This window comes from Tenrec ecaudatus, chromosome 4 (genome assembly GCF_050624435.1).
Source record: "Tenrec ecaudatus isolate mTenEca1 chromosome 4, mTenEca1.hap1, whole genome shotgun sequence".
In the NCBI taxonomy this organism is placed as follows: Eukaryota; Metazoa; Chordata; class Mammalia; order Afrosoricida; family Tenrecidae; genus Tenrec; species Tenrec ecaudatus.
In genome coordinates this window covers 72,805,892-72,818,920 of record NC_134533.1, presented here as the reverse complement: position 1 = coordinate 72,818,920, position 13,029 = coordinate 72,805,892, and the positions used below count along the sequence as shown (strand labels likewise).

Genomic DNA, 13,029 nt, shown 5'->3' with positions numbered 1-13,029 from the left:
AGGAGTCACCATGTGCCCAGAGCTCTGCCTGGGGCCTAATGAGAGAAGACAGGAGTTGTGGCTGCTGAATGGGTGAGAGATTCCAGAAGGCCAGCAGCTGGCTGAGGCTAGGACCACCAAATTAGACCGAATTTCCTGGCAGCAAAGCCCACGCCAACCCCACCACTGAAGGCCATGGAGACAGTGCGTAAGACTCCCTTGGCCCTCCCTGAGCCCCAATATCTTACCTGGCAGGTGGACAGAACCACTACTGACAGAGTGCTTTGTGTGGCAGAAGCTTGAGACAAGCACAAGCTGATCAGGCCCAGATATGAACAGCCGCTGTTGGCCCATTTCACCACTTGCCCACACAGCTCATTTGGCCCTTCCAACAAGCCTGTGAAGTAGGGATCCTTACCCTCCTGTCACAGCTGAGGAAGCAGAAGCCCGGGGAGCTTAAGTGACTTGCTTCAGGTCACCGTGCAAGGTGGGGTGGTGGCAGGGAGAGTTTAAATAGGCAAATAGGGCAGAGGGAGGAGCACTGCCAGGGGCGCCCGGAGCAGCTTCCCCCTACCACCCCAAAGTCAGCACCTCCCCCAGGACGACGGAGTGCTTCCTCTTCCGGAGAACAGGCCAGGCAGGGCTTGTCAACCCAAGGACTGAGGAGGAAACTACGGCGAGCTGGACTGCCTGCCACAGGTCAGGCTAGAGCAGCGACAGGCTCGAGGCAAGTATTTGGGTTTTGAGTCCCTCATCATGCACACTGAGGCCACACGATTGCAGGCTGGTCCCCATAAACAAATCAGCCCACGCCCATACCTCAGGAACACACCCTCAGCTCCGGGACAGCTGCCTGCTCTGCCCCATACCAGGCCCCAAAGGGAAGAAGGCCATCTACAGACTGGCTGGGCAAGGATGCCATCCCTCCACACCTCCCACCTGTGTCTGCCTCCAGCTCCCTGATTGAGACCCTGTTGCCAGGGCTGAGACACAGACTACGCCCAACACTCACCCCACCCCACCCCATTCAGGGGCCCAGCCCAGGGTGGAGGTAGTGAGGGGGTTGTCTGATAGAGTGACCAGAAAGGCCACACCCTTAGGCCAATGAGACCCTAGGGATTGCTGGGCTCCTTCTCAGACTCAGGTGGCGAAGTCTGAACCCCAGCCCCCTCCAAAGGGTCCCCCACCACTACCCCGCCTTGCTCAGTAACCTGAAGCACGTCACTAAGCTCCCCGGGCTTCTGCTTCCTCAGCTGTGACAGGAGGGTAAGGATCCCCACCTCACAGACTTGTTGGAAGGGCACAGGGGAAAAGAGGTGCACAGACGATGCCATTGGCATTTATAAGGTGACTGACGCGCAGCTGCTGTCATTGCTAGTCATCTATAGGAGCGCTGGGTAACCGTCAAATGCAATACTGTTCAAGAGGGGCATGGTCTTGAGACTGCGCTAGAAGAGGGACTATTGGCAGGAGGGCTCCAGGGAAGAGGTGAGATCTCAGCAGGGCAGGGGGCGGGGCAGAAGAGCAAAGTGGGCATTGCGTTGGGAGAGAAGTGCCCAAGCAAAGACTTTGAGGGCATTAGGAAGAGGCAGGCCCCAACACAGAATGGTCAAGATCCTGAAAATAGCTGGGGGGGTGGGGGTGGAGGAGGGGAGGCAGAGGGGCTACACTTAACCCAAAAGAGAAGTTGGGCACAGAAAAGTCGGAAAGAGTATAAATAGGCAAATAGGAACTGGAGGAAGTGGGTGGAGTCAGAGATAAGACCTGAAACACGCAGGTTGCCTCAAAAGTGCCAAGCCTTGTTCTAGCTGCAAGGAAGAGAGAACACCTACAGGCAATCATATGATGTAACACCAGGCAGTGATGAGAGCTACGAAGAACTGGAGGGAGGAAGACAGAACTAGGAGCTGAAGGATCCCATGGTGTGGTACGTGGAACAGGAAGCAATGGGCAGGGATGGCCTCCCCCAGGAGACAGGAAGACATTGTCTACAGAAGAATGGGTAGGCCACAGCCCTGGACAGCCCACACTGCTTCCTTCTCCACTTGGGGAAGGTGTGGGCCTAGAGAATGTGCAGACAGGAGGCTGGGAGGCAGGAGAACCTGGCCTCTACCTCACAGGAAGGGTGCCCTGTGAGTCACTTCCTATGCAGGCCTCAGTTTCCTCATTCGCATGGTGGTGCTAATACCCACCCTCAGCAGACTGTGAGAAGGACCGAATAAGACAGGCAAGGGCTCTGTGAAAAGAAAGGAGCAGCTTTGGGAATGCTGGGTGATTATCAAGCAGGCCTCTGTGTCTCCTGTCTAATGGGGTCACCACCCCTTGCCCTGTCCTGCTAGGAACACAGGCTTTGGCATTGCCTCAATCTGGGGTTTGAGTGCCTCAATCTGGGTGGCCTTGAAAGTCCCTTCCCCTCTCTGAGACCGTTTCCTCCTTAGGTCCAATCCAGGGTCCTTATGAAGGGCATGACCAACTTAGGGAAAGGGGCCGGAATGTCTGGCACATCAGCTAGGGAGCTAGAAGGATGCCAGGGCTGTGAGAGAGGTATGAAAAGCCTGGGGCTCTTCCAGTGAGATTGTCAGCCTGCTCACATTCCTAGTCCCAAGGATACCACATCTGGGTCCAAATGGACCTAAGGTGACCAGAGTGCTTCCCTTGGGCTGCAGTGAAGTCATCACCCATCGATTCCAGAGGGCTGGGCACAAGCTAGTATGGAGGCTGATGGGGTGATGATGGGCAAGCCTTTCTGGTCCCCGGGAGGCCCAGGAAGCTAAGCCAAGTGCCAAAGCAACACTCCCTTCCAGGTTCCCCCAGGCATCTCACACATGTGGTAATGTCAAGGCCAGTTGTGTAAAGATGCCAGCTCTGAAGGCTGAGGCCTGATGTTCAAAGGGTCCTAGGCCAGAGACACAGAGCTGTCCCAGAGACATCTCCCCACACTGCTGGCCCGGCTGGTCAGCTTTCTGCACATACGTCCCAGGCACCTAAGTGGCATTGAGACTTGAGTCCTAAGATCCCAGCCTGCCGACCCTTCCTCTGGGAAGACTTCCTTGCCCTCGTAGGTTTTAATGATCACACTCCCCCCCACCCTCAAGTACCTCACTCTCATTGTCAGCCTTTTTCATTATGGGCCAAGGACCACGTCTAATTTAGCTGGGTCCCGGTGTCCAGTGTGGGGTGGGGCACAGAGCGGGTGGGTCCTCAGTGCTTGCAGAATGAACACCCAAAGGGGGCTGTGATGACTAAACATGGCTTAGACAGGAGCAGAGATCAGTCCAGCCCATAGGTGACGGGCCTGCACCATGAGCTTTGGGGGAATCGTGGAACAAATGTGTCTATGGGCTACAGGGATTGGAGTTAAAGGTAGAGGCAGCCAGCAGAAGGCTTGAGAGGAAGGACGAGATGAGAGCACCCAAGGGTTACTTAACCATCTAGCCATCATGTACTTCCTCAGAATAAGTACATTCTTCGTAACAGCACTTCGTGGCCATCAAGTCCTTTCAGATTCATAGTGACTCTATAGGACAGAGTAGAACTGCCCTTGAGCAGCTCCAAGGCTGCAAATGTTGATGGGGACAGCCTCATCTTTCTCCTGCAGAGGAGCTGGAGGGTTTGAACTGCCCATTCACCACAGCACCAGAACTGCTTATAAGTACTGTCGCCAGAACCAAACTCGCTGCCCTCAAGTTGATGCCAATTCATATTGACCCTAGAGGACAGGGTAGAACTGTCCCTACAGTTTCTGAGACTGGGACTCTTCATGGGAGTAGGAAGCCTCCTATTTCTCCTAGGAAGTGGCTGGTGGTTTTGCCCTGCTAAACCTTGTCGTTAGCAACCCAATGTGCGACCACTTCATCATCAGAGCTCCTTAGACGCCCTTTGTGGCCAAGCTCTGTACTAGGCCAGGAGCAGCTTCAAGACCCTGCCTCTCCTCTCCTTCTTGGGCACCAGCCAGAGGCTAAGCTCTGCACGCAAACCCCACACCTCAAACACAGCCGGGTAGATAGGCTGTGAACAATTAACCACAGAAGCTAGGGCCAGTGAATCCAGGGGGGTTACCCCATACCAGCCTACAGGGGTTATACCTCAAGGATGTCTTTCTGGGAGAAGTACTGTATATACTCGAATATAAGCCGACCCGAGTATAAGCCGAGGTCCCTAATTATTACCTGGAAAACCAGAAAAACTGATTGACTCGAGTATAAGCCAAGGGTGGGAAATTCAGGATGTGAATTAACACAGAGACCAGAGGGGAGAGACGGAGCGCAGCCACAGACACATCCTTACCAGTTCAGCTGCCGCCATAAGTGAATCACTACAGGTGCTCCTGCGAATTGGAGCTGTCCACGTCCTAGGACGGCTCTGATTGGTTAGATGTGAGTAAACAAACATTCAAAGCCCTGCAGTGTCAGCGGGGCTTTGAATGAACAGCGGAGGAACGGCAATCACCCGTGAGATGTTACACCTCGCTGGTACCACTGACCTGAGTATAAGCCGAACCCCAGTTTTTCACAAGTATATACACAAGTATACACAAGTATATACAGTATGCTTATACACAAGTATATACAGTAATCATATAGCACAGGTAGATGTGAAGGATGAAGCACTTTCCAGGCTTCCAGGGGGAGGCAGGGGGCCAGGACCCCAGGTAGGGGTATTGCATTTGGAAAGCCTGGAAGGGAGAGAGGGCCTAAGGCAAGCTAGGGCATAGAGACCACAGAGTGTGGGGGCCTAGTTGATAAAGTGGAGAGGGAGGCATGGAGGAGTAGATTGCCAGGCCAAGGAGACTTGATCTCTACCCAAAGGTTAGAAAAACCACCCCACCTTCCATGCCCTCCTCTCCAAATTCCAGAAGCAGCCCTTTTAAGGGCTCTGTTTGCAAACTAGGTGTTAATAATCCCACCAGGGCATTTGGATCAAAGGGAAGCCAACCCACAGGAAAACCAACACAGTGCTGTTGACTTGTTGCTCTGGGAGGGAAGGGCCTAGCCCAGCAATTAGGAGCCCTGGCTGCCTCGGGGTTCAGGCCAGAAGCAGGGCTCCTGGGACTCTACCTGGCACCTTCCTCACCTTTCTCTACAAGGCCTTAGTTCCTCCAGTGGCATTGGACTAGAGGATACCCCGAGACAGACTAACTCAAATCTGAAGTCTTGCCAAGTTGTCCTTCTGTGCTCTGCCAGAAAGCCCTGGTCAACAGGCCTCAGCAAAAGATTTCCCTAAAGGAACTGTGCCCCCCCCTTCCCCCTCAAGCCACTTGAGAAGCCTGAGTTCTCACATCTTAGATTTTCCTAAAGCAGGGTCGGGCCCTGGGTGGTGAGGACAGAAAGCGTGATCTCTCAGGGTGCCATGCCCCTGATATTCAGAGGCTGTAGTCAAGTCCCTGGACATTGATGACCGAGGACCCCTGTCGCCATTTCCCACCCCCACCTCCTGCCACCTCCTGACCCAGCATGTTTGAAAAATAGCTACTGAAGTGGGAGGGGTTGCCATGGCAACACCACCAGCTTGCAGGTGCGTCATCAAGGGGCCCCAGAATCGGCCCCTATCCTACTCCATGGGTGACCATGGGCATTCACCTGGGCCCTGGCAGGTGAACTTCATTTTCCCAAGAAGGAATTACGGACAATAAGGAGTAGACTTCAAGAACGGAAGTCTGACAAGGCAGGTGTAGAACCCTATCTCTCCAGCAGAACTGAAGGGACCACAAAGGGGCCTCTCCTTCAGTGCTCTTCACTGTACAGAGGAGGAAGCTGAGGCTTGGAAGGGGGACCTTGCCCCCGGCACAATTAGGCTCGTGGCCCTATGCTCAGGGCTGCTCAGTCGGCTCTAGTAGCAAAGGAAGCTCATGCCTCCTCCGCCTGTTGACTTGTCACAGGGTCCACAGGCCAAGCTCCTTGGTGACCACCATAACCTGGATACTCTGCTCATGCGTCTGCTCACCTTATTGATAAGAAGGCTAAGGAGCAGACTATGTCAGGCTGAGGCTCAAGGGGCTGGACAGGTCCCCGGCCTGATTCCCAGTCCAGGGGCTCTACCCACAGGACCCTAAATCTTCCAGCAGCAGTTTCATACCCAGGAGACTCCTGAGGTGCTGGAGGCCAAGAAACATTTACTGCACAGCAGGCTCCTTTCCCCTGGCCTGGTGGGTCACCCTAGGCCTGGACATGGCGTACCCTGTTTCTGGTATTCAGGTCACGGGTGGGGGGTGGGGAGGGAAGGGGTTCCTATAGGGAACTTGCAATCCAGATGGACTGATAGGTCCCACCCATTCACCCTCATACCTCTGTGTTTGCTGCCCCAAGATCCAGACTGAATATCATCTCTTTCAGGGCAACTCCGTTGTCCCCCGGCTCCCCCACTCCCGACCTTCAGACCTTCCCCATCCCCTATACTTCCTTTCCTGTGGTAGAACATTCATCCTGTAGGCACCCCCACTGGTATCATCCCCTCAAAGGCAGGCTCTGTAGCAGAGCTGTTGTGCGTGCAGTATCGGGTCTGACACCCAGGAGCAGCTGAATCAGCGCCCTGAAGGACTAGCAGGTGGAGGCCCTGCCTCGGTCAGAGATGGCCACTTTCCAGTGTCTGATATACAGATCACAGTGGACAAGTGACAGAGACTAACATGATCATTAATGGCAGTTGGTAGGCACCAACTGCTAAGCAGTCAACTACCAGTTGATGGTTCAAATCTCCCCAGAGAGGCCTCAGGATCTCAGGAGACAGGCCTGGGAGCTGTTTCAGGAAGGTCACAGGCTTGAAAATGCTACAAAGCAGCTCTACTCGGCACACACAGGGTCCTTGGGAGTCCCCGATTCTCCAGCAATGAACAACATGAGCATCACATTTGTGTCTGTAGAGCACTTTCACATTGACGTAACCCTCCCATCGAGCTGAGCATTTAAGATTTCTAACCAAGTTCTTTTCCACATAAGGGTGGGAGAGCCCCAGCGGTACGTGAGTAGCTTGGCCATGTTCCAGACGTAAACTCAGCCTGGCACTCTGGTCCTCTGCCTTCTAGGTCCAGGATGCAATGGGGAGACCCAGATGCGCCCTCACGGGGCTCAGTCCCAGAATCAGTTCTGTGCCAGATTGAAGGTGTCTCCAGGGAGTGGGCAGCTGCCACCCAGTCACTCAACTTAAGCAGTCAAAGGCGGCCCAAGGCAGGCTCGGGCAATCACACTAAGAGCAAGGCTTTCTGCCAAGAGAGGTGGGGCAGCTCCCATGAGGGCCTGTCCAATTCGTTACTCATTTATCCAACAAATATTTAATGAGTGCCTACTACCCACCAGACACAGAGCTAGACACAGAGGATCTCACACTGAACAAAGTCCCTGCTCCCAAGGGGCTTACAGTCCTGTGGAAGAGACACTGCTTTAACAGAAAAGGACACGTGGTAACTTGGGTATTGATAAAAAAAATTTTTTTAAGGCAAAATCACTGCCATCAAGTTGATTCCAATCCATAGTAACTCTACAGAACAGCATAGAAGTCCCCCTCTGAGTTTCCAAGACTATAACTCTCTATGGGAGTAGAAAGCCCCATCTTTCTCCCGAGTAATGTTAAGCGCTCTAAAAAATAAAACAAAGATGTGATGATGGGGAGAGAAGCCAGCCATAGTGGGCAGAAGGGTAGCACACGCCCTGCTGTTGAGGTGGCACTGAATGGTGGGGGTGCCAGGTGGGGGCGAGCTGGGGAGTGGGTTTGCTGGGTCCCTTCTCTCTGCGGCCTTCAGTGCTCCCATCTACACAGCATGGGGGGAGCTAGCAGGCGTGTGTGTGCCTTATGGCTGAGCAGCTGCTGCAGCAGTGGTATCCGCAGGACGTTGTAAGGGGCACAGACCAAATCGGGTGACACTGTCAGAGGGCGTGACACCAAAATGGCTGTCTGTGACATTTGTGTGTAGTGTTACAGCAGAATTTTTGTTTCAGCTTTTATTAAAAACACTGCTATAGTTAATACTGGGAGAAGGACGGGGTTTTCTACTCCCATAAAGTGAGGGGGGGGGAGGAGGGAGGGGTGTGGCAGAGGGGAAAAGAGAATCACATGTAGGGTTTAACAGAAGATTGTTGTTAATTTCATGTCTTGAGATGTGCTGTATAAATATATACCATGTGTTTCTTTTTTTAAAAAACAAAGAAACAAATCCCTCCAGATTCCTTATCCATCGAACCTAAAAGAAAAAGAGGAAAAGTCACACTGAAATGGACTTGGGAGTCTTTGGTGACAAGCAAGTTCATCTCAAACAAGCAAACATGCTGCAGTCTCGGACCCCATGGGGCAGTTCCACCCAGACCTACAGAGTTGCTGTGAGTCAGGACTGACTCCATGGCAGGGAGGTGGTTTGGGGTCTTATAGTTAGTGAGCATAACTAAAAGCTTAAATGTGTCCCTGTACCTGCAAGGCTAAAACTCTGTCTGCATGCTGATTTTCTTTGTGTATCTTCCAATGCGCTTGGTTGCAATTGTCATCACCCCCAAATTATAGTGACACACACAGTTCCACAGCATAGGCCACCAGCTCACACTGCTTTCTGTTCTTGCCAGGGTTCTCACAGCTACCAATCATGCCAAATATCCTGGTGTTGCAGCCACGACAGTGTGGCATTTAGTATTTGTGAGCCTATCCCATTAACTATTTTTGAGAGTGAACAAGTAATTAAAGGGATGGGGGAGGGGGGGAGTTAATAAAAAATGGCCTAGGTTGGGTGACTGACCATGCTGTAATTCAACGGGGAGAGATTTTACAGAAGAATTCTGTTGTTAGTATCTGTATCATCTAAGAAACAACACATGGAGGCAATCTCTCACTCTATCACATATCATACTCCATGACTAAAACTGATAATCCACATTAGGAAGGATTCTGGATAGGCTGGTATGGGAGGGGGCTATTGCACCAGTGACACCAACACCAGTGAGGTCACAGGCTGTGGGACAAATGGGTGGAGGGGGTGGGGCAGGATTTCCACACAGGCCATTAAGTAATCTGGTTGCTAATAAAATACTACTTTGAAGCCTTCCTTTCCCAGCTCAGAGGAGTTCTTGGACGAACAGATAATCCCTGTTTTGGTCTCTGAGCAGTTAGGGGAGCAGTACAGAGGAGAGAGGGGTTCAGGGAAGAGAGGATATAAATGATACTCTTACCCTGTGATTGAGGGTGGGGTTAGGTGACAGCCAACCCTCAATTCTAGAGCCAGTCCCAGCAATATAGCTCCTAAGCCTCAGCTTCTCCCAAGCGCCTACTTGCACACACCTCGCTATGGGGGACTCTGCTCTGGCCTCAGCAGCTAGCAGAAAGGATTCCTCCAGTATATCAAAACCTGCTCCTCATTCAATCCCCTCCCCACCCTATTTTAGACCCCACCTCTGTTCACAATCACTCCCTCCTCCTTACTCTCTGTCTCGGACGGTCCAGTCCACACTGACTCATGGTGACTCTTGAAAACTCCGCAAAGGAAATCCACTAAGAACTACATTGAGGTCATTGCAGCGTACTGTACTCAACACTTGGGATATGGGCAGGCATCAGGGAGCTCAGACTGGGAAAGTCTCCTGCCCAAGGGAAAAGACAAGGATGTAAATTTGGCCAAGTCTGCAGCCTCAACACACAGCAGTACTTTGGAGGTGAGAAATTAGCAACTGGGGTTCGTCCACACCAAACACACCTAGCGTGCACCTAGCGTGCTCCCCGACAGCTGGGCCTTTTCTCTGGGCCAACAAACCAAACATCAAGGTATCTAGGACTATTTCATTCAATCTCTCACCCGGCACAGGACTGCCCTTCCCAGAATTCATGTTCTTTCCTTGAATGCCGGCACTGACAGGATGCTCACCACCTCACGGCAGGGGGACCTTGTCCGCAGAGGCAAACTAGGCCACTGGGAACTGTCTTCAAGGACCAAGGATATAGAAAGCAGGTCTAATAGAGATGTCCAGATAACAAAATTTACTTCAGCACCCTCCCCTACAACCCCACCCAGTCTTTCAGCAAAGCAGATGTCAGGCGAGCTAACCTAACTGGTTTGCCTTTCATACCAGACCTTGCTACATCTCATGGAGGAATTCCTTGCAGTCAATAAAATATAATAATAATCATTCATGATGGAATTCCTAGCAGTTAACAAAAATATAATCATAATTATGTGTTCCAGGTTTGACAATAGAATGAGGAAGTGATATATTAAACAATTTGCCCAAAACTATTCCCTAGAAGTCGTTCTAAGCAACGAACTTTAGATCAGTGGTTCTCAACCGTCCTAATGCCACGACCCTTTAATGCAGTTCCTCATATTGTGGTGACCCCCCCAACCATAAAATTATTTTCATTGCTACTTCATCACTGTAATTTTGCTACTGTTATGAATCAGGCGACCTCTGTAAAAGGGCCGTTCGACACCTATAGGGATTGTGACCCACAGGTTGAGAACCGTTGCTCTAGATCAAAAATTTGAGATCTGAGGTTCCTGGCTCCTAGAAGATGCAGCTCAGAGTGGCGAGCAGAGAGCCAAATGAGTGGGGTGGTTCCAGGAAGGCCCACCAGGGAGAGCACTCTGCCCCATTACCTCAAGACAGAGATTTAGGCAAGCATCTCTGTTCCCAGTACAGAGACATCAACGTGGGAATGAAAAAGTGCCCTCTAAGTGAGAGAAGGGATGGTCAGAGGAAGTTATGGGGCAGGATGCCCAGGGTAGCGCAGCTGGGAATAGCTCAGACCCTCTGCAAGCCCAGGAAGCAGAACCTAGACTGGGGGGTAGATGAGGCCCTGGTACCACAGTGAAATTCCCAAGAAGGAGGCATGTCAGTGTCCAAGACCCAGTTAAATGGTGACACAGCTTCAGGGTGGGCCATCTTGCCAGCACCAGAATGCCATGCATGACTTTCCAGGGCCATACGGAAATACATGGATTTCTACTCTCATTGGGGGAACTCACAAGAGCATTTCTTCTTGTCTTAAGGGTCACTATGAGTCTGTATCAACATTGACTGTGTCGATTTGGGTTTTACTTGTTATTTAATACTAAGGGACAGGAAAAGCAATTCAGAACTATTACCTACAGCATGTTCGCTGTCTACACAACATATATAAATAAAACTATAATGAAATGTAGTAACATGGCAACAGGAAAGTATCTTTGGGCAGTCGATTTACCAGCAATTTAAGAAAATCATTTTATTGGGGGCTCGTACAACTCTTATTATAATCCATCCATCCATCCATATGTCAAGCACATTTGTACATTTGTTGCCCTCATCATTCTCAAAACATTTACTTTCTGCGTGAGCCTTTGGTATCAGCTCATTTTTCCCTTCCCTCTCTACTTCCTCCTCCCCTCCTGAACCCTTGGATAATTTATAAATTATTATTTTGTCATGTCTTACACAGTCCGACATCTCCCTTCACCCACTTTTCTGTTGTCCGTCCCCCAGGGAGGAGGTTATATGTAGATCATTGGATTCAGTTCACCCTTTCTACCTGACCCTCCTGGTATTGCCACTCTCGCACTTTACCAGCTATTTTTGTATCCTGTTTGTCCCTATTTTTTCAAAGGTTGACATGTTACAGGGAGTCAGCAGGCAACTATTCCTAAAGAAAAGGCCTAAGTAGGAGTTCAGCAGGCAGAGCACCTACTTAGGAGAGGGAAGACGGTTTTTTTTGAAAGAACCAGGCACACAGGCCAGACTAGCTTCTGCCACCCGCAGGAGGGTCCAGGTCCATAGTGACCACCCCTAACAAGGACGCAGCTTTGCAGGACACTGGGGGAATAAGTCATGCCCTTTCAGTTTCTCCAACACCGACTGGGGCGCGGGAATCCCCGACGGGGCAGAACACATGAAAGAATTGCCCTTCTTTGAGTGGGAAAAGCAGGGTCTGTCCCCACCTCGGAGGGAACCAGCCTCGGAGTAGGAGGGTGGTGGGGGAGAGGCGGGGCAGCCCTGGGCTGGGACAGCGGCAGGGAGCACGGAGGAAAGGCCTGCTTCAGAGTACACTCAGAGGGTGGACAGGGGACACTAGGGCCCACATGTCCAGCCAGCCAGGGGTCCGGTACTACGTGGCGGCGGTTGCAGGGGGGCCTGGAGAGCGGCGAGGGAACTTGGGGCGGGGGTGGGGGGGACGGGGACCACCAAGGGTGGTTTCACTCCCACCCCTCCGAAGAGGAGAGCCACATGCTGGCGGACCGGAGGCAGTGTGGCAGAGGGGTAGATGGCTAGACGCCGCGAACCAGAACCTGGTTCTGAACCCAGAACCAGGCTGCTGCCAGACGCAGACGAGGCGACGATTCCTCCCCCCCCCCACCCCTGCGAGCCAGATGATCTGAGGGGAGGGTGGGGGTGTAAGCGTGCCTCCCCCCCCAAAAAAAAAGAGGAAGGAGAAGGGACTTGAACCTGCAGCGCGGCCAGCCCGTCCTCCAGCAAGGCGCCCTCACCACCGTCCGCCTCAGAGCCCTTCCCTAAAGCCTCCGTCCGCTTTCACAATCCGGGGAGCAAAGTCCCCGCGGCCTGACGGACCCCTCCTCGGGGGGCAGCCCACCCTTCTTCACGTGACAGCCCACCGCCTCCATCGGGGCTCTCACTCCGGTCCGACACCCACCTCGCAGGACCCCAGAGTAGGCGGCGATGAGGGTCTTCATGCCGAAGCCGGTGCTGGTCGCCACCTCGTGAGAAGCCGCTCGCCCCGCGCCCCTGGCCCATACCCCGGCCTCCAGGGCCAGGGCAACGCGGCGCACACGGGAGCCGGGGACTGCGCCGACGCGGGGGCGGCTACCTGCACAGGAAGCACAGGCAGCCGAGGCGCCAGAGGAGCAGCCGGAGCCGAGCCGAGGCAGCGGCCTCTGGGTTCGCGGCGCCGAGCGCGGCACTTTATAACCTCACAGACGGGGCGGAGCACGACGCGGGCCGGGGCGGGGCGGGGCGGGGCGGGGCGGGGCGTTCCAAACCGCCGCCCAAACCACTTCCGCGCGGCGTGGGGGGCCGGCGGGGGAGGCCGGGGGGAGGGGGCCTCGGCTTCGCGCGAACGGAAGCAGCCGCAGGGCCTGCGCAGCCGGTGGGG

General features: G+C 53.1%; 1 protein-coding gene across 1 annotated transcript in view; it reads right to left on the bottom strand.

Moving 5' to 3' along the window:
• DGAT2 (diacylglycerol O-acyltransferase 2) overlaps nucleotides 1–12,800 on the bottom strand; it is a 37,098-nt gene extending 24,298 nt beyond the window's left edge. The window contains exon 1 of the mRNA XM_075546291.1: nucleotides 12,571–12,800. Within this exon, the coding sequence (XP_075402406.1) occupies nucleotides 12,571–12,610 (40 nt within the window). The 5' untranslated portion in view covers nucleotides 12,611–12,800. The remainder of the gene's footprint in view (nucleotides 1–12,570) is intronic.
• Nucleotides 12,801–13,029: the final 229 nt, after the last annotated feature.